We start from the raw sequence: 22,537 nt of genomic DNA, 5'->3' as shown, positions 1-22,537 counted from the left end.
GCAGGCTTAGCAGGTAATGGTAGAGTGCAGCAGAGGGTTGAAGGCTTAGTGGGTAACGGCAGAGTGTGGCAGAGGATAGCAGGCTTAGTGGGTAATGATAGAGTGTGGCAGAGGATAGCAGGCTTAGTGGGTAATGATAGAGTGTGGCAGAGGGTTGCAGGGCACAAGCTTCTCATGCCAGATTCACTAACTCATTGGTCAGCTAAACTTGTCTGCTCTTAAATTGTGATTTACAATGAGGCTTTGTCCTGCAGCAGACCTCTGATGTGTGTCTAAAAGGAGCAGGACCGAACCCATGCCAGGGGTTTGCTCATTGGCTTCAAAAGGCCAAAGCAGCGCCATGAGATTGTGTGAGGGGCAGAAGTGCGCTACACAAATCCCCCTAACCTAATAAATGCCTCGTTAATCATAAAAGAGAAGCCTGTGTAGCGATTACTCTAACAGGATAGCTGAAAGGATAGCGCTCATACCCACCGGGCTTCACTCTCACGCGTGAGGCGGCAGATCAAGAGCAATAGAATAAGTGATATCCGTGTAAGAAGCACACTCAGCCAAACCGAGGGACCATTCATCAATGGTAAGAGTCAGGGCACCTCCGGCAGATCTGGACTTTAAACTATGACTTCTTCCCATCGACGTCATCATATTCCAGGCACATTGTCCATCCATTTGATCATCATTGTTGTGTTTGTAGGCATGAGAACCCGCAGAATGTTTGGGTTAACGTGGTTCCAACACTCAGATGTGCTAAAAAGGGATCTGATCCTTGTTAGATTGTGGGCCTTTGCACATACAATCTTATTGGTGCTCATTATGAGAGCACCACCATACCATAAGTAAGATGTTGGCAGAAGCTGCATTCAAAATGTGGCTGCTACAAAGCTCGTGGAGAAGGTCGGCATTGCATGCAGATATCCTTTCCTTGCCATCAGTTGCTAGACCTCCCTTCCTTGCCACAAGCAACTTGGTCCCAGTATCGGCCTTCCAGCCGGAATGGACACACTTCTGAGCCCAGCTCACTGGCGAACTCCATCTGTGCTCACACAACCGCTAGAAAAAAGCCACTTGTTACAAATACGGAGCCTGCACAGCTGTGCCGCCAGTTGTGCATTCCAAATGCAGCCTCTCGGCCCCAGACCAAGCCTTGCTGCACATAGTAGACTGTGATCTATGTCACGGCCACATCAGAAACAAGATGCTAAAGTCCGAAAGAGCACAAGGAAATCTACCACTGCACCTCAGAACCGCTAACTACCCTCTGCCATCGTCCCTGGTTGCCTACCCGGTCTTAAACAGGGCGTCAGTAACATCGAATTTTTCATCACCAGATAGCACTGGAGTTGTCTCACCACCCTTGCTTTTTCACAATTGACCACCGAAACGTCACGCTTGGCATCTCTAATTCAGTGTATTTTCTTTGACGTCCCGGGCCATGGCTTCTACACACACAATCCCCGCAAATATGCCTGCAAGTTGGCAGGCCAACAGGAAGTTGGCAAACCTACAGACTCGCTTGCTAACCCATCTGCCATCAAGCTTAAGCCTGCCCTGCTAGCTTCCTTCTGCTCCCGCTTCACCCTACGCCCATGAAAGAACTTCACCCAGATCCTTACTGTCCATGCCAAAATGTTTCCTATTTCTCTCTCCCCCATTTAAATCTTCCTCCTCCTCTCCTGAAAAACCCTGCAAGGTCCCCCTCCTGACCCATTTAGTGTCCCCCTTATTTCCTGCTGCTCCCCTCCACATTTAAACCTTCCTGCTTCTCTCCCACTCAACCCTTCAAGATCCCCCTCCCCCACCCTGATGCATTTCTTATCCCCCACCCGGTCCCATAAACTACGCTCTGTAATAGTCAAGACCTCATTTTAGACCGTGGCATAAAAGGTTTGTTGCACCCCTTCCTCCAAACCTCACCACCTACAATTATGCACCAAAGCCTGCCTTACCAGCATGTTTAATGTAAGCCCGTTACTTCCTGACTAGGCCATGTCCCGCCCCGTCTCATGTGCCAGTATGGCACCCATCTCCTGCAGATCATGGAATTCTCCTCCCACCGCCCTCTTTATGTTACAAAACTCTCACCTCTGCCGTACCACTCTCCACAACCTCCTCCCTCTACCTCTCCCTGCATACGACGTCCTGAGCCCTCTTGCAAAGGTCCACCACCGGCAAGACAAGAGTAGACATGCCATTGTTCAAACGCACGCACCCCGTGCACCCTGCACCCTCTTTTACTTGTTCAACATGCTGGTATACCTTTCTTTGACCTCACATGATACCTCAGAACGTCCACTCATGATGCCGCCAACAAGTCTAAGACCCTGCTGCTTATATCATAAGAGAACACAAACTAGCAGGCCCACACCCACCCTTCTTGATGCCCGAGACACATGCACCTCCTCAACCAGCCCAGAATTTCTGCCATTCTCCTGACTCAATAGCCTGCTACAAAGTCCATCCATTTCACCACAAACACAGGGCAGCCATTCTCCAGCTTGCCAATTGACACCCATCCTCCACAACAGCATCCATTTCCTTGATACCTATCGAAGATGCCATCTACCTATTGCAGATGCCCACAGAACTGGCAGGCCATATAAAAGGGTAGAGTAAAAAAGCAATATCAAATGGCATCACATAACATGCCATTTCATAGCTTCCATATTTTGTTTTGTTTTTATTTACCCAAGAGGGGAGGTTGCCATTCATATTGGACATTGCCTCTTGTTATCACGCCAGTCGATAGAGCCTGGGGGGCAGAGGAGGGTGGTTTCCATGACGGCCTAAGCAACCTCATTGTTACCTAGCTTCATGCGTATCCAGTGATAATGTTGATGTGAAAATGGCCGCCAGGTGGTGACATTTCCCTAAAACTCCACCCTCCACACAATCAAACACTTTTCCCAAATATTCTAGGATTGTGGGTAATAATATATAATCATACCCCTCCTAGAAAATTTGGGGATGGAATTTTAGGCGTCAGGAAAAAAAGTCACCTACCTGCCGACTTTTTCACAGTGACATTATCACATGGAACCGCGTGCCTCAAATGACCTTTTAACACTCTCACAATTATGGGCATTCGTAACCCCAGAGAATTATACTGCACTGCCGACAGCCCTTCCTACACACCCCATACAGTCATCTCCTTACGAGACCACCGTTGGGTTATCATTTTGTGTAATAGGGGATCTGACTAGACAACCTCCCAGTCCAGTTATGATGCAGTTTAACAGAAACCAATGGGGATCCGCTTCTAGATGCTACCATCCCCTCGGCCGATAGAGGCCATAGTGTAATAAAGAAAATACCTGTAGTTGTTCTTGAGTACTTTTTCTTATGCCCTTTCTCCTTTCTCTCCTCCTCTTTTCTCCTCCTGATCTGTATCTTCCCTAAAAGTGCCAATCAATGGTAAGTTACCCTTTTGCCCCCCTAGAGAGGTGTAAAAAGGGAATGGGGCAGGATGGAGACATGCTTGTGCAATTCATGCCAACCCTCTGCCGACCCAGCTGCTTTACTTGTCTTGTCCTATGTCAGCTTGCATGGCAGTGGGCATATAACATTTCACGCCTCCTGTGACCGCCGATGAGAAGTTGTGATGCTGAACTGTGGCATGCCTCTCACTCCCCGAGCATTGACCCCGAGTGGATGGAAACCCCTGCATTTGTCCTCTTGTATTTCATTTCACAATGTCCAACACTTTGTTCACGCTCCTTGCTTTGTGTTATTTTGTGCACTCTTTTATTTTGGTTTTGCTCACAATGTACTCACTGTATACCAGTGTTTTATCTGTAGAAGAGGTACATAGTAAGTCTTCTATTCACATAGACCTATTAATGCCTGAATCAAAAACCTTTGTGTAATTTGGCTTCAGGTGACAGATGTCCACGTTTTTTCTCAAACAATTTGCAAGATTATGAATAATTGTGACCACTGTGTAATTGTAGGGGCTCACTGCTTGTCCTCCCACTAATTTCATCTGCCTTGCAGTTTTCCATAAAATTAATGCCTTTTTCCCTTTATGGCGTAACTGTTATAGCAAGTATTTCATGTACCATTATTTCAGTGAAAGATTCTGGTGAAACAAGCAGATTGTGCTTCCCGCTGGTCAATAACCTTCTATATCGCCCACTGTTCCGTAGATGAAACCCACACGATGGCCAGCGATACGAGCAGCTTGGTCCAGTCACACACCTACAAGAAGCGGGATCCAGTTGACGTGCCCTACCAGACAGGCCAGCTCCATCCAGCCATTCGGGTAGCTGACCTGCTGCAACACATCACCCAGATGAAATGCTCAGAAGGCTATGGATTCAAAGAGGAGTATGAGGTGAGTGCATGGCCTTGGGTGCAGCACATGCTGCCTGGACAGAAGTGGATTCCAACATAAGTCTACCAATGCTTGAATAATAAGTGGCACAGCCCCCCGCCCCCACATTCGGTATTACCTCACTGAAGGGCTGGTGCATTTATTTATTGGTCACTTGACCCACGGAATAGCAAGGCCAAACATCACGGCAGCACGTTCAGGACAAGAAGATGCATGCGTAGGAAAGGGGTGAAGGAAGAGAAAAGGGAGAGCGAGAAAAGTGAAGAAGGGGTAATATGGAGGAAATAGAAGACAACTCAGCTCATTTGAACCAGATAAGTCATGAAGTTCCTTCCTGGCAAAGATGGGAAGGAAGTGGGCTCCAAAGGCTTGAGCTAGCACAGTGAAGCAGCGACCTCCGAGATGTTGTTTGAAATGTGGCTGTAGCGTACAACCGGAGAAAGAAAGTGTCCTAGAACGATGGTGAATCTTGATGCAGAATTTCAGGTATGTGAGGTTCCTCCATTGCAGAACTCTTTGGATAAAGTAGAGTGTTTTGAAGGTAGCGTGGTGAGAATGGAGGGGGGCACAGGAGTTGTTTCAGTGATTGCTTGTTGTGGTTCAATGCCTTGAGGTTCAAGATTATTCATGAACCTTTATCCTGAATGACTTGAAGGTTGGTAATAAAAAATAATGAGAGGGAGTTGCATAGTCTAAGCTGATGAGGATGACGGCTCTAATGGGTTCATTCTGATGTGTGGTGGAAAGATAGGCTGTGCCAAGTTGAGGTAGTAGTTGCATGATTTGATAACCTTGCTGATTTGCACCAAGAGCAAAAGCTTGTCTTTGAATTATTGTATTCCAAGATAGTAAACAGATTTAATAGGGGAGACTTCAGGCCAGCTGAAAGGTACTGTGAAGGTTTAGACGGTACCAGCTACTAAGGTTTCAGTGTTTTCAGCATCTCATTCAAATTTGTTGTGGTTCATCAATACCTAGTTGGCTTTCAGGCAGTCTGGAAGTGGGGTTCTGTTGAGCATGTTTGCCACAAACAAGATAACTTATGCTGAGTTAGATGTCATCAACTTACATTTAATATTCATTTAATATTCAATATGGAAGCTTCTTATGACATCGGGTAGGGGTTGCTTGTATGAGAGCAAGCGGGAGAGGGCAGAGCCTTGGGGAACTCTGGAGACATGGGTGCGGAGAGGTGGGGACCCAGCTTGCTTTATTGTGATGGTTTAGAGATGAAGGATTTGAGCCATCCCTGAAATGCTTTAATCAAGATTGAAGTCTTTTATAGGGGATTCCATGGTCACAAGCATGGGTCTTTGCAAATAGTCTATTGAGAAGAAATTGAAATACATATTGATTACCATTGAGTGACTAAATGTATTTATTTATTTAAATTTTTGTAACGCGCCACTGGTGGCATTCATGATGCATTAGACACTGGGTTCTATGCACAAGTCAGAAGCTGATCAAGAGCTGTTGAGTCTATGATTTGCCACGATCCAGCTAAGGGGGTTCTTTAACAGAAAGCTTCTCCATGAGTTTTCTAAATTGCAGAAGGTTGGATAGAGGGCAGAAGTTAGCAATGCAGGTGAAATGGTTGACATGTGTTCACTGAAATCAGTTTTTGGTTTATTTAAATCATCTATCTATCCATCTATCTATCTATCTATCTATCTATCTATCTATCTATCTATCTATCTATCTATCTATCTATCTATCTATATAAAAAGCTTAGGTATGTTTTCCTACTTGGCTGATGCAATTTCTCCGTGTTAGGTTGCCCTCAGCTGTCCAAATGGCAAAGTGCACCCACTTCAACAACAGATATCTCACAACAAACAGAATGAGCACGGTTCTACTCAGTCACCGTCACTATCGCAAACATTTGGAATAATTTCAAGTTACTTCTTTCCACCTCCACTTCTCCTTGCACAGGACACAGCGGTTCCAGTGTCAATGAACAGTTATTTACCGGCTCAACGGTTCAGTCTCTAGAGAGTGGAACGCTGAATGATGAATGCCTCCTCATGAGCTAAAACTGAAAGTAGGTGCTGTAATTATGCTACTACGCAATCCTATGCCATCACAGAGACTCTGCAATGAAACAAGGTATAATAAATAAATAAATGACACGTCTACAAAGACACATCATAGAGGCCTGTGTGATTGATGCAACTTGATACTGTTCTTATACCACACATACCTCTCATTCCTTCTAATAGGTTTAGCCTTTTCAATGACCATTAATCAATCACAGGGACCTCCCCCTCCCCCCCTTCCTGGATGCGATCAGTGGTAATTTCGATATTTAAGAAGGGGGACAGAAGTGACCATATGAATTACCGACCAATACTGACCTTTAATAAGATATGCTAAAACAGTGTATATTACGCTGGGACAGCTAGTTTGTTTAAAATCGTATTGCATTCAATGAAAAACAGATATTTGTTTTTGAAGTGTTCGAAAGCCTGAGTGATATTTGTATCTTGGGAGTCCCAAAATGAGTCTAGCTGCCTAGTTCTGCAAGCACTAGAGTGATTATTGCCATGATGCTGTTCATCAAGGTCAGGTAATGTAAGTGATCTTGTACAGCGAGCCCTCTTCTGCCTCTTTTGATGGCCTTGCTGCGTGTGGCTCTGTAAGAAAAGGAAGGGTCATTAGTTGGAGAAGCAGATGCGAAACATGTGGTGTTGATGGGTGCAGGTCAGAAGTACCCGGTTCCTGTGTGCCAAACTGCTTTCTATGGGTTTAGCAGAGAAAACCTGGAAGTATATTATCCATAGGGAAGAGCCAAAGATATGAAAGTGTGCCCTAACACCTTGGAATGTCTCATGTGCTAGATGGAATTACCAATAATGAAATCGGACCCCAATAACTGGACAGAATCAAAGACTATGGCAAAATGCTACTTTTTTATCAGCATAGAAATAAAGTATGGCAATCTGGTGACTATCAGGCAGTAATTCATGCACTCACACCCAAATGTGATTATACAAAGGTTTTACACCTCGATCTGTGTCATCTATGATGTCACTCTATGTGGCAAACTAAAACCTATTGAAGGGAGGGATTGGTTATACCTATAGTATACATAAGTGGTAATAACTTAATTGGCTGCCCCTTATCTGGTGGGCACGTTCCAATCACCTCTAAATAATATAACAGAAAATGGCAGCGGGTTGGTCTTTGCAACATTGTATAGCATGTTGCTACATAGACCCTCTAATTGGTTGGCATGCTTTTCTAACCTTGGACCTTCGGCTCACTAGCAGCACGTAAGCAAAACAAAATTCAGGTGGTGAGAGCAATGTCAGACTACCCCCACTTTCCCAATTAGTCCATTGTCTCTCATCAGTCAGGCCCCAAGCCAAGTCTTCTCCTTTGACGTTGACCTCGAAGCCTGCTCTCTGTTCCGGGACATTCAAGGGAGTGTAGGCTCACTATTATTTTAGTTTGGGCTTTATGAATAGCCCTTGTTTTCAACTTCTGAATCACGTGTGACAACCCTCTATTTGCTGCTATTTGATTCAATTGAGCAGGGTGTCATTACACTTCTTGGCCTCTAGAGACTTGCTCACTCCATCTTACATTGGTTTTCCGCATCTTTAATTGTCTAATACTTGGCTCTTGCAGATGTTTTCTCCTTCGCTTAATCTAAGAAAAATATGTCTTACGTACATGGCTTATCCTTTTGACTCCCCTTGTGCCTTCCAATTATTCCTTGAAATATAATTTTTGATCCCAAGTCAAAAGACTCCTCTTTATTCCTCACACAAAGCTGTTTTTCCAGCATCTCCTGACTGTGTAGCCCTGGACTGTCTGTGAGGTAGCTTGATTAGATTTAATATTAGTCCAACGTCCATCTTTCTATCATGGCCGCCCTAGCTATGTTATGCTTTCTTCTGCAACAAGCTTCTATATGTCACATCTACCTTGCTTTTCTGCTAACATACATTTATTAATCAGCAGGTTACTTTATCTTGTTTGCATATATGATTTCTTCAGATTCGATTACATGTTTCGCGTGTTACTTTAATTACATCTTTATTCTTTGAGTATTTGCATATCGTTTAAGTGAGTCTCAGTATCTTTCCTTTATGACATCACTCTGCTCTTGTCAAATTTCACTTATAGCTCTATAAAGTCCACTGGTGTGTGCAGACATTCTTCCACCGTCTCAGTGCGAGGGTACATTTGATGTGGTTGTCTGAGTGTGTATCGTGTCTCATACACTCAATGTGGTATTTGGATGATACCTGGTGTACCAAATAGGGCTCTTCTGCTGCTGTTCCAGTATGACAGAGGTGAGGGGGTGGGAGCTAGAGATAACATGTCCACCTGCTCCTCTAGATTATACTACAGCACTTTGGGTCTGGTCAACCGTTGATGTGGGAGAGCGCTATAGGGCTAAAAGGAGAGCTTAGTCATGGTTCAATTACTGTTGAAGTGATAATGGATAGGCATGTGGCTACCATCTGTGCAGGATTTGTGTGTGTGGAATAAGGTAGAAGGAGATATGAAAGGGGAGTCAGTTAGTTGTGTGAAGAGGGCAGTATGCCTTACAAGGCAAAACAACCTGTATCCCTGTGCACTTACCACTGGTCTCTTACAGACAGGTCTCATATCTCTAGCTCACATTGCCACTGTCAACCTCCTCTCCCCCTCTCCTCGTTTCGCCCTCAAATAGATAAATTGTACCCGATGTGTAACAAAACTAGCATGTGTGAGTTACCAGTGGAGGGAAATGAGGCAGACTGTATACTCAACTCATTAGCATAAGCCACATACAAACAGTTATGGAAGACAAGAACATTTGGTTCACAGAAAGGGCTACTTGAAATTTGAGGAACACAGTCACTCATTTCATTTTCCTTAGTATGTTGGTTGGCAGACTGAGAGGTACATCAAACCTCACTCTAACATGCAAGTCTGAGCAGCAACTCTTAACAGTAAATGGAGTACTGGAAAGGAGGCACTGACTGCCAATACTACAGAGGAGCCTGAAACCTTTCGCTCGCCAGTTGTTTTGTACTACAAATCCCATCGTCCGCAGCCAAGATAGTCAATGGTGAAGGAGCATGGTATTCACATTCCAATACATCAGGAGAGCCTCAATCGATGATATTTAAATATTTGGTAGATGACAATCTGAGAGACCTTGAAAAGAAATAAGAATGAGGTGTAAAAAGTAGAATGTGTAGAGCATGTTGGTATTAAACATTTGATATCATGAATTCAGGATCTTTTTCTGTACTATTAGTCTTACTAATTTCCCTTCATGACTTGTTATCTTATATTAATAATCTTCAAAGTCCACAAAAATTGTTGCTCGCTCTTGGTGTACAGTAGTAAGGATGTTTGCCTGGGCCCTTCTCTGCCTTGTGCAATAATCTTCTCCTCAGTTGGGCTAGTTGGAAATGTGACTACTATTCGAAGCCAACGGCGAAGGTGAATACTAAGGGATGGTCATCCAAGCTGTTTAACTAGGCCGTGGAACAAGTCAAGGTTGTATACTGTCACCTCTGCTTTTTTGTTTTGGCGATAGAGCCACTGGCAGAGAGGATCAGGTGTGATGATGAGATAGAAGGAGTACAGTATGGACATGTGTTGCAGAAGATATGGTTATATGCCGATGACATGCTGTTGGTGCTACTGATCGGGGACTCATCACTGGTGGCTCTAATGCAGCAAATAGATGATTTTCAGTGTTTTTCAGGATACAAAATAAATTGGGCAAAATCTGAAGTAATGCCGGCTTCATCTGTCTGCTCCAGCACAGATGTCGCGAGCGTGGATTTCGATGGTGTTCAGAACAAATGAAATACCGTGGGTGTCTGACTAATAAATGAAGTTCGTTACACGGTGAATGTTAACATGAAGGGCATAACTTCGAAGCTGAAGATGGAAGTGGCAAGATGGTCCAAGTTAAAGTTATCACTATGGGGGAAGGTTAATGCCTTCAATATGTCGTCTGAACCATGCTTAAATTATGTGATGAGCATGTTACCTCTACAGATAAAATAGAAACATTTCAAGGAGATTGACAGCATGTGACAAAACGTCTTGTGGGAAAACAAACAGCCACGACTTAAATTGTGGAAGTTACAACTCCTTTGCAAGGGGGGGGTGGGTTCCAGGGATTCCACATTTTGCATTGTATCATCTATCATTTACTGCCACCCACCTGTTACCATTCCTGGAGAATTCACCTGATGAGTGGGCCAGGGCAGAGACTAGTCTGAACACGCCGCTATCACCTGAGGCCCTCGACATCCGTGAGCATAAAAGGTAATTCAGCATCAGCGGCAACAGATTTTTTGAGGAGAAGGTGGCAGAAATTGGAGGAGATGACTGGGGATCGGGACACTGTTCTGGCAAGGTCATCGGTTTGGTTAAATCGATGTGTAAAGATTGATGGGAACCCGGTTTTGTGTCCGGACTGGTTCTTAAGTGTAGTGCAGTGAATCGAAGACATGATAGGTGGTTGCCATTCAACAATTTGGTTACCACAAAGAGCCTTCAAGTATGCACATATGGCGAATATCGAAAATTAAGACTGCCATTGAGGGGGCTGAAAGTATCTGAAAATTATGTTCTTAGGAGACACCTATTGACACCTAAAAGCAAAGGGTCACTGTTTCGTCTATGTCCAAATTCCTGATGATTTTCAGGGTCCCAAATGAACAGCTTCTTAAAGCCTGGTCTGATTACCTGGGCTCAGAGTTGACAGCTGGGAGACGGGAAAAGATATGTAGAAATGTTGCCTTGACATCGCAGAATCTAGGGGAAAGAGCCCGCCAGGTCAAAATACTGAATAATATATACAGGACAAAATGTTTGAGAGAGGTTTGAGTTATTTCGATGTTTGTTGGTGCTGTGATCACATGGATGGATCATTCAAACATATGATCTGGGATTGTTCAAAGGATGGAAGTCACAAGAATAATGAATCAAGTTTTGGAAACGTGTATGGATTTTGACTTTAAGACTGTAATATTGGGAGCAGATTGCCTATTGGAAGATTTGAGCTACCCACAGAGGTGCTTGTTTTTTAGTGCAGCGGTTTCCGCAAAAAAGATTATTCTGAGAGATTAGAAAAATGTCACAGTGCCTAGCTGGTCTGCTTGAATTGATGATTTATGCAAAATGTCTCAAATGGAGAGGGTCATTTTGTACAAAAGGAAGAAATTGAACGTGCATTAAGGAATATGGGGTAGGTTCTTGGAGTTCACATAAATAATGGACTTGTGCTTGGCCTGCTCTGCCCGTGTTTTTGTAAATCTTAATGTGTTGGACTATAATCCAATAAAAACTTCCACCTGAACTTGGCACGGCCTATCTTCTCTCGTCTCTAAAGCATAGAATAACCTAAGTGGAACAAAAAGGTCTTCTGACCGCTGAATAGCTTAATGACATATTTTGGTATGTCACCTTTTTATATTTAAAATAATATTGCAAGAACATCGACTTTTATGGATGACAGTTTTCTTCAGATGTTCACAAGGTGTGCCGTGGCTCAAGTTACTGGAGAGAATTAAGCATATCCTACTCCAACAGTCATACATTTCAATGGCCCTTTATTGAGAAAGGGCCACATTGGTCCCTTGGTTCATTTTTTTGAGAATGTACATGGTTAACCTTTTTTTTAAAACCACACACTCTTTCTTCTCCTTTTACACACCTCTTCCCTTTTTAGTTTGGGCTATTAGGTGGCGTAAGCTAAAACCATTGCATTGGAGTGAGTACAGGTAGGAGGGACATGACATGCGAGGAGGGACACACAATGTGTGGGTCTTGTTTGGTTATTTACCTACCCATCGACTGGCCCTGGCTACAATAATCCCTATGACCTTTCCGTCACCACTGCTTGCCCCTCCCTGCCCAAAGCACATCCTCTTGGGATCTCTGAGCTCGTTCTATCAAGCGATAACATCAAACTTTAGCCATTCACTTATTTCTACACACTCTGTTTGGAGTTAGTGGCTTAATTACAACTTAAAATGGCTACTGGCGTAATACAATTGTCTTAACCAACTTTGCCTTCAGACATTTGATTTCTATCTATTCCATGTTCTCAAGTCCTGTTAGAAACAAGAAACAGCAAAGCCACCAGTTGTGGTTATGTATTAGATAGGAATTTGCTAGGTACTGCTATCATATGCTGTGAGGAACTTGAGGGTGTCCACACTTATTTTTCCTCTGGATCCTCCTCTCAGGTGGACAGGGAAAGGCCATCGCTTTTAGATCCTTACCCTGGAGGTGGATATGCGAGGGAGGATCGCCTGGGTGGAAAGAACTTGGGGTGTGGGTAGAGGACATCCTTAGGTGAGACATGGTATCCCCTTCATCCCAATTCCCAATGAACCCTCTATCGCCAAAGCCTTTGTATGCTATTGGCAGCAATTTCCCTTTTCTTCCTTACAAACTGTCCCCCAGAAACACCACCTTAGTACTGGGACGAGGAAGAGACCAACCAGGAGGACACATCCTCATTTGACTGATACACACACTTATCAGAGATAAAACAGAGTTATACATGCTCCTTTTATTAAATCAGACAGTTCCAAACACCACTCTGGTACTGAGACGAAGAAGATAGCTTTGCAAACACAGATGGAACCAGGCATGTCCGCCTAATGGAGTTCTCCATAGTCAGGCAATTGAACTCAATGATGAACACCTGGCGTCACTTGACAAATCTGATGAATATAAAAATGCCTGTCCTATTGAGAGAAGGGGAGCGGGCTGGAGAGAAGGAAGCTGGAGACCCAGGTGCCGGGAGTCGTGCTGTGCAGTAGAAAGAGACGCCGGGGCTGTGGATGGCCGTGATAGGGTATAAAGGTTCTGCTACCCTCCTGCATGGGTCCGCGCAGCAGGAGCTGTGGAACTCCCATTGACCCCAGCCTCTGCTGCGGGAAACCAGGAGAGCGAGCAGTGTTTTCTGTAGATGCTTTGTGGGAGAGAGGCGTTGTTTGGGGAAGAAGGAAAGCTGAGGGAGCATTGAGAAGCCCGCCGCGAAGGACTCCAAGTCGAGGGAAGCTGCTGTGTGTGACTGGTGAGTGTAAAGCAGGGAAACAGTCATACCGGGGTGCTCGGGTAACTGAAAACAAGTCATTGAAAGTACCTTTGAATGCCGAAAACAAGTACCTTGGGGATACCGAGTAAACTGAAAGTTATTGAAAGTTCTTTTGAATGCTGCACAGATTAAAGAGCAAGTTGAATACTCATGTATGGAGGGAAAGCAAAGTATTATATGTGGTAGATACCACGGGATGTATTGTATGAAACAAGTATTGGCAAAGTCAAGCGAATACCAAGGAAGGGTATGCAAATGAGAAATCAAGTATTGGCCCAAAGCTAAGAGGAGCTCATGAAACCAGTATTAGCAAAGTCAAGAGAAAACCAAGGAAGGGTATGAAGATGAGAAACCAAGTACTGACCCAAAGCTAAGAGAGGCCCAGGAATTGCAGGTTAATAGTAAACCTGTGTTGGCAAGAGCAAGAGAAATACAGAAGAGTGTAACAAAGTGCAAGCAAAATACGGTACAGTGTCTGAAGAGTGTGATACTGGGGAATCAACTAAACATCACTATCAGATGGAAGCAGTAGCCAATTGTTGATGGAAGTAGTAAGAAGGGGTATCGGTTGCATGACCAGTAATGGGTGGACCATGTGGTCCCATAACTGCGCCTAGACTGAGTGCCCTGCATGGAAAAGCCAATGAAAGTATGCATAAAGAAGCTTGTGTGTTGCAACAGCTGTATATGTGAATTTGAGTTAAGAAACAGAACTGCCTAAGTGAACTCGTACAAAGTATTGATATCAAAGGAGCTGGGAACTGTCCCAAGGAACATTGTTGTTTCTAGAAGTTAACTCTTGGGGAAGAGAACCCCGATATTCTGTGACCTGTTTTGAACATGGGGAAGGGGACGCTGATCATAAGCTGAGAGCTGGAAGAAGCTCTGAACTTTATTTTGAACACTATTCATTTTGATGCTTACATCCCTACACATTGTATCAGTTAGTTGTGAGGGCAAGTATAGATTTTGAACGCAGACGGAGACTTTATTTGGACATCCTGACACAGACTATCCTTTGTTTTCTTCAGGTGGGGAAATCCCACCTTAGCACAGGGAAAGTTAGGCCTTACTCCTCCTGCATTTTAAGTTAAATAAAGATTTTGAAATCTTTTTGGAATCTGCTGTCTGTGTCTACTCCATGATTCCTTCACAATGCCTAGGTAATCACTCTATTTTATAGCTGTTGCGATGTTATGGGCAGGTAGTACTTTATGCTGATATACGTAATTGCGCTGTGGTGCCAAATTTCAAATTAGAAAATGTCAAATGAGAAATGTGCACAGCGGTGTAATCGCACATTACATTACCCCCATCCCCTTACCCGCTCCCACTGCAACTTAACTTTTGGCGGCACACTACCTTGTGTGCCGCCAACTCCCCTGTCTCTCCCTGCAATGCCACTTACGTGGATGGGAACCGGTGCCGCAGGGTCCCTTTTTTTTCATAGCTTTATTTAGTGGAAAGCGGGAGGCACCTAGTGCAACCCCCGATCTCATTATAATAATAATTTAGCATTTATATAGCGCTACGAACCCTCAGGTATCTGAGCACTGCTTATTATTACCCTCGGTGTGTGGTGCTCATTTATTGACCTCGGAAGGATGAAAGGCTGAGTTTGGCCCTGCCAGGATTCAAACCTGCGTCCGCAGGCTCTGCACAGATGTCAAAGTGAGCGCTCTACTTGCTGTGCTATCAGACCGGCATGAACAAGGTTGAAACCCTTGTTCGCTATAATAGGACCCCTGCACTCTTGTTCGCTATAATTAGACCACATTGTACAATTGTTTGAAATTTGTGATGGTACGGAATTTTCATACCACTGAAATGTGAACAATTCTACCATACAAACTTTTTTTTCAACATTTTGTATGGCTTTGCATCATTCCAGTGCCTGCCTATCCCATGGCTAACAAAACATCTCAAACGCTTTGCTTTGCCAATGCTTGTTTCACTTTTTTTTAACCTTTTTTCCCACTTACACATATATCACATACGTCCCGGGAGGATATCTCAGTGGCAACGTGCTCGCCTTGGAAGCAAGATGACCCAAAGCAACACAGGTTCGATCCCTGTGTCCACGCTTAGAAACCTCTGGGTATTTAAGCGCGTTATAAATACACAACTAAGACATGCAGCTAAAAACAAACAATTCCTGTAGCAGCGCCTCTATGCCCATGGGCTGTGTGAGTGCTTTAAAAATGAAAAATAAATAAAATAAGTAAATAAATCACCCTTCTCTACACTCTTTTTCCCCAAGTGTGTTCTTAAAGGGGTTTTCCAAATTGGTGTCTGAACACAGTGTAAAGCACATTGCACCATAATCTGATGTCCGCTATCAGTCTTCCTGTATCCTTGATAAGCGGCATTGGTGGGAAAAGTCAAGAAGTGCGATGTCAAGCTGTGGGGAGGGCAAGATCATACCTAGGGCCTGCCCCAAAACTGTCCTTCTGTTGGTTCAAAGTGTTAACACTTGCTAAGGATTTTTCCGAATTGACTGTTAAATTACTGCAGCCGCAACAGAAACCCCAAGCATCGTGAAAGCCACTGGAAACAGGGGACATGGGGCCAATGTTTGAATGGAATCTCATTTACATCTGAGAACAATTAGCAACCGCAAGAGTAAATCCTATTTTTCACCACTTCCTGGCAGCAGATGTGCATATTTGCGGGTGTTCAGACTAATGCTGGCCTCGGGAATTCCTTATTCATGCCTTAGGGTGCTCTGCGAAGACAGGAAAGTTGCACGCAGGATCCGTTAGTACACTTTACGTTGGGTGTTCTGTGACGGTGGCGCTCATGATTGCGGCTTCTATCTCAAGGAGGGGTGTGTGCCCAATATCCACGCTGATAATTCCGCCATTTTCGGCTCTGATACCAGAACTTTGCCAGTACAGCCTCAGATGACCAGGGAGGTGAAGACATCCATCCAGGCATGCAAATCACTTGGACCTCTTGCTACCACATAGCATCATCTCTTCAATTCCTCGATTTGGACACGAGAAGCAGAGGATTGTAGAGTTCGAAAAATCTATGGAATAGCAAAACCCTTGAAATTCAAACTTAATGATCAGTTAAGGTAAAAATCTCCTTGCAACAAAACCCTGGAAATTCAGCTAAAAACACCTTAACTTCGCGCCCCCTGTTGCGCAGCCTATGATCACACTGATGACATCACTGGTTATATCACTAATACCATCGTGTATGACTTCACTGATGACATCACGAATGGCATCATATATGACAACAATTAGTATTTAACTGATGGCGTCAGACATAAGATCAGTCTAAGTATTTGCACATATTTAGACCACCCTTACGTTTCTACACATGTGATTTTAGCATTTTAAAATAGTTCATAACAATGAGTACATTGTGAAAAATAGTGAACATCTACACAAATCATATCGCTACTTGTGAAGCTTTAATTTCTAGTAGTTTGGTAAAATATGATATCTGAATTAGAAGTATAAAGGAGGGCCACTGCCCCCAGGCGTCGTATCCCACCACCCAGGGCGAGATTAAAGGGAGTGGGAGAGTTAAATGGCAATACAGGGCAAAGTGAGTGCCACAGCAGGGTAGGAAGCAATGCTCAGCTTCATTGAAAAAAAATTGTACAGCCTGAACACTGACTCCAAGGTGCTACAGGGAGCTTCACAGAGTAACACATGACAATAACATGCAGCGCAACGGATATATTTACACAAAGGGCAGAGCAGGACCGATTTTATTATTCAGTCTCACTTGGACGGCCCGTGTTCCACGTGTAAAAATGTTAAGTTCTGCTCATTTAGGACATATGCAAAAGTCAAAGTGCAAAAAAAGTTATTGATTCCTTTTTATTAACTGATAGTCATTGGCAGCGCCCAGCTGGTGCCGGTGCTGCCTGCATGTATTCACTGGGCCCGCCCTCCCCTCCCCAGCATATATCCGCTGGGCCCGCCCTCTCCACTGTCCCTATTCAGTGCTCTCTTAGCTCTGACTGCAACACGCTCCTCAACGCTTCTTTTCTGCTCCTGTTTTGTGTGCCTCTGCAGCAGCTGAGTCAATCAATTGCCACAATCAGTGCCAGTCATTTTGCATCCCGCAGGATATAGATAACGCACAAAAGGAACGTATTAAACATGGCATGGGAGGGGACGGCAGGGCCTGTGGAGGCAGGCTTGACTGGCACTGTAAATACAGCTGCATCTGCCAGCCTGTTGAGATGAGCCAGCAGATCTCTCTAGCAACGCTCTGCAGAATGCACAGGATTGGGCCTTCTCTGTACCCTGGCAAGCTCATTCTTGTGTCAGAGTTGGAACGGATTGAGTTGGGTACCTGTGGCCCGAGCATGGCATTGGCAAGAAAAATGGGAGCAAGGCCAGCCAACTGAACGTTGGATCTGCGTCTCTGCAGCTCAGATTGAACACTTAAGGCCTGAATGACACAATCCCATACACAATCTGTGTATAAGGCCCTTAGTGCGTTGTTATTTGATTTGTTCAGATGAAATTGGCACGTGTATTTCCGACTCGTTTTCCGACTCGTTTTTTCTTCTTCACTCCAGTCATATCTGAAGTTTGAATTCATGTTCATTACAACTATTTACATTTAAAACAAATATGTGGCAATACTAACATGGTGTTCAGGGCTTGGAACTTCCATTTCGGTTTTTTGTTGTTCTTCCCACCTCACTGTCAATGCAGGCCTATAGACATACATCAAGTGACTAGAAAAGGCCTGGTTCTTTTGCCTTATCAAATGTATCATATCACAAGGAAAAGTGTTGGTAGCTGATCCAGTTTTGCCTTAACTCTAGAAAAAGTGTTAAGTTCTAGACATTGCAAATGAATGCATATGTGCACATGGGATGACACTGTCTCGCTTACTAACCCCTTGAGCAATAAGGTTTTTGATAAATTACGTTGAACGGATTGTATTTTGAATGATGAATTCTAACTTTTAAAATGTCCCTAATTTTTTGTAAAAAAAAAAAAGTAGGCAAACAAATATGTTTTAACTAATTTTGTATTGAATAAACTGTATAGAAATCATGAGCACATTCATGACCCCATGTGTTTACAGTGTGTAAGTATTAAGGGATAACGTTTGATGCTCCTCGTGGTATCTTTAAGAAAGCTCTTACCCCAATCTACATGCCTCACTGTGAACAAAAGGCCACCTTCACATTCTGAGCATTACATAAGAATGTCTGTTCAGATCTTCCCTAAATTACCTAAAGGAAACAGTCAGAGATTAGCGTCCCTCAAACTCATAATGATCAGCTCATATCCAATTGCCAGGGACACCAGAAATCCTGGACAGACGTTTGTCCTCAATCGCATCTTGATGCAGGAACAGCCCCCCCTGCGACATATGAAATTACATGTTCCTCCAGCAATGGTTAAGTGTGCCCTCTATATCACACCCATGCGGTTTGCACTCCTTACTCCCTACTCTAATCATCTCTTACCTCTCCCATCAAAGTAGCCAAATCCATCTTAGCCGCTTGCACGATCAGTTTGCCCATGAGCCCCCTGACTTGTGATCTCTTTATCTGCTCCTCAAGGGTAACCATGATGAGACGATTTGAAAATGTAAATGAGTTGGCCATCTGCCTAACAAATGTAACTGTGAGTCTGTGACTTACGTATTTGGCTAAAATAATGTATCCACCACTTGCCCATCTGGCTGTAAGGTGTAACCTTGATGCTCTTTGTGAAAGGCTAAAGTAACCAAGATGTGCATAGTTTTAGCAAAAATCACCCTGCGCTGTAGGACTAAGGGGCAATTCAACTCTGCACTGTAATAATTACAAATAAACATACATTCAAATAAGAACGTGGAACCCAGGCAGACAATTTCAACATTCTTACGCTGGAATGCTTACTACTTCTGATCCCCTTCCAAGTTGTTATATTTCTTCTGCCTTTACCGCATTTGTTCTTTATGAAAATAAAAATGTTACGTTTGCAGTCTTTTTTTCCTCTTCAGTGCATATAGTTATGAACTTGAAAAGAGCCTAAAACCATCAAAAAATGCCCTCTCTTTGTATGCAAGTTCTTAGAACTTGGCTCCTGTTTATTCCCCACACTCCTTTTGAAACAATCCATCTAAGAATCCTGCTGGTACCGGCCTTTCCCCTTGCCCTTTGGCTCTTGGCTTTATTCGGCAGTAACCTGGTCCAACAGGTTGTGCGGCTCTCCTCCCATTGTGATGGTAACTCTCAGCAGCAACACAGCTCAGAGGCAATGTGCTTGCCTTGGGAACAAGGTGATGCTGTGCAACATGGGTTCAATCCTCAGTCCTTTGTTTAGAAGCTGAAGGAGTCCAACATTAAATGCAATGAGAATCTCCAATGATAATAATGTAGACTTTTGTTTATTGCAGATGGAAAGCTTGTCCCAAGCACCGCCGGCAGACAGGATCCTGGGTCTCGGCTGTCTGATGCAGTGGCATACTGACCAGACAGATGGCATCACTGAGCCCACCTGCTCTACATTGCCACGTTTTACATAGCAGGCAGAACGTACAGCACCTCTAGGCCTGCTTTTAGGGGGGCGAGCCCTTGCCTCAGCTCAGGATTTGCCTCCGTGATTTCCATATCCCAAAATAATAGGGAGCAGTAAAGCCTACTGATCTGACGGAGTTGAGAATAATGAACAATGTCACCCTCCCTCTTAGAGTTAACTTTGACACAGCCAAGTTTCTGCTTTCCTTCCACATGGGCCTTCTAATTTGCACTGAAGAATCCTCTAGTCTCTGAGGATACCCAACTACCATGGAGGTCTGGGGGGGGGGTCAGACTTGTGCTTCCTTTAGAGCCTATCATGCATACCAAGGTCAGGAGGTCAAAGAGAATTGCTTAACCATTGGAGGACATCAGATTACTTACATGGTTCGGTGCATCAGTGTCTCCCGAAGCCACCCTCTTGTGATCAGCCTTGAAGAAATAGTGTGTTCCAGGATAAGCGCAGGTCTCACCTCGAGTACTGGAATCATCTGTTGGTGGGTGATCTTTAATAGGCTTCCTGGTTTTCTTCAACATACATCCAAGGCATTCGTCGAAGAGGTAGGGTTTGTCTCCTCCTGACGCCACAGCGTCTACCTGATATAACAGGTCAAGACAACTGGACGGTTCAAGGTCACAACCCAAAAAGGGGAAAAGCCAAAATGGCACAAAACCCCCCGGAAGATGTTGTATCCAGAAGATGGTCACAGGAGTTAACAGCAGGTCTAGTTGCAGTAGTTAATAACCGTTATTGATAGACAGGAGGCACCAAAGGGAAGGCAAACATGGAGAATAGCAAGGAGGAGGCAACAAGGAGGAAGATCAGGAATAAGAGAACAGAAGAGGCAAAACTGCATGAAAGGAGGAGACTATCATCTTACCCCTGAACATTTGTAGAATTGTACAAGTGACTAATTTATTTTCTGTATTGGAACAAGCAATTCTGGAAGGAAGACATCCAGGATTACCATTGGTGCTATTTCCTTGGCTAAAATTGGAAAGGGGTCTTTTCAACTGGAAGCTGAAGAACTGTTACCAGTGAATTTTTGCTTTGTGAACTCTTATTTCATTCGGGGCTTAAAAGAACTGGTTCAAGACTATATTCTTCTGTTTGAACATTGGGGAAATTGACTTTGAACAATCCTGGGGAAGGGATTTATCCAGGACAGGTGAAGGTCTTCCAAATTACTGGTTGTTTATTCATTCATTTTTGTTGTTCAGTTTGTTTTTGTTTGGAGTGATTCCCTTAGTTCTTAGACTAGGTAGGGAACTGCCTGATAGAGTAGGTTTAGCAACAATTTATTTGAATTTTTTCTTTTAATAAAATGTTTAATTCTGAGAAACATATAAGCACTTGTCCGCCTCGCATTACTCACCCCTCAAACGTAGTGTATGTCCCATTTGGCTTTGGCAATTATGGTTTGGGTTCCTTTCTTTATATACTGCCCCTTTGTGTGGCGGTTGTTCTTAACACGCACTATATCGCAATCACCCCTTTCAGATATAATCTTTGAGTTTCTGTCCACCAACTGCTTGTATTTATATCAGCTTGGAATTTGTTAAAGTCAGTAATAAGTTTTGCATTAGGTCAGTTTTCAGTACTGAGACTGGGTTCGTGCAATGAGTAACAATGGAGCGCTGCAGGGTCACAATTGGACAGTTTGAGCTTCCAGCTCTTCTCATTCGCTTCTCTGACGCGACCCGGCAACTTTACCTGCACGGCCTCCCGCGTCTCAGCCCTCGCCCACCACCATTGAACGCTGCTCGTTGGGTAAAGTAACAGGCAAGTGCGCTCCCCACAGTGCGGCCTCTGCAGCTGGAGTCACCCCATCATCTCGGTGTTCGCCTGCCATGGTTGAACACTACTTATTTGGGAAAGTTAGAAACAGGTGTGTTTTCCACTGCACAACCTCTGCAGCTGAAACCTTTAAACCAGACTCCTTTCTTGGGACTGGCACCAGCTTGTCTCGCCACTCTGGTCCCAACATTCTGGTTCTCCCACAATTTCTTCTTAAGCTTCATGGGAGAGTGTAAAACTCCTCCACCCACTACTGCTACTGCTACTGCTCTCCTGCTGTTGCCTCGGCCCCCTCGCCTTCTTTCACGTTGTTTTGGATCTTCTTCTTAATCTAATTGCCTTCACCTGAGGGGGCCTTTTATGCCTCCCAGCAACCCTTAGATGTGAGTCATTAAACCCAACGGGCTGCAATCTGCAACCCTGTGCCTCTGCAGCCCTCCTCTTTGTCCCAATACTCTGGTAATTCCGGGACTTGAAGTACCTATCACACATGTCAGTTCTTTTAATAGATTCTATTTTACAATAAGCTATTAGGAGATAGGGGTCTTGGGAAATGTTACCTATGGGGTTCTCCCGTTCCTCCTGAACTAACACCTCCCCCATGTGATCCTCCTGGCTAACAACGCCCCGGGGTAAGGATCAGAAAGTTTCTGCCTTTCCCTGGCCGCATTAGAGGGGTTCCAGGTCAGGCTTCCTGGGTGAATTATCTCTGATTCATTATAGGAACCATATAGTGTTCTCCAAATGTGACTCCTATAATAGATGCAAATTATAACTATGACCAATTATTCTTTAACTGTTTTCTCAATGTGTCTTAATACTCATTTATACACATTCCCAAAC

At 44.0% G+C, this 22,537-nt stretch overlaps 1 protein-coding gene across 15 annotated transcripts in view; it reads left to right on the top strand.

The window, feature by feature from the left end:
• Nucleotides 1–22,537, top strand: part of PTPRM (protein tyrosine phosphatase receptor type M) — a 2,094,608-nt gene that overhangs the window by 1,735,359 nt on the left and 336,712 nt on the right. For all 15 annotated transcript variants that reach the window (XM_069620757.1, XM_069620755.1, XM_069620756.1 and 12 more), the window contains one exon: nt 4,143–4,330. In XM_069620757.1, coding sequence (XP_069476858.1) covers nt 4,143–4,330 — 188 coding nt within the window. The remainder of the gene's footprint in view (nt 1–4,142; nt 4,331–22,537) is intronic.

The sequence above is a fragment of the Ambystoma mexicanum genome, chromosome 5q, assembly GCF_040938575.1.
Source record: "Ambystoma mexicanum isolate Mex_15411 chromosome 5q, UKY_AmexF1_1, whole genome shotgun sequence".
NCBI classification, from domain to species: Eukaryota; Metazoa; Chordata; class Amphibia; order Caudata; family Ambystomatidae; genus Ambystoma; species Ambystoma mexicanum.
This window is presented reverse-complemented; position numbering and strand designations above follow the sequence as displayed.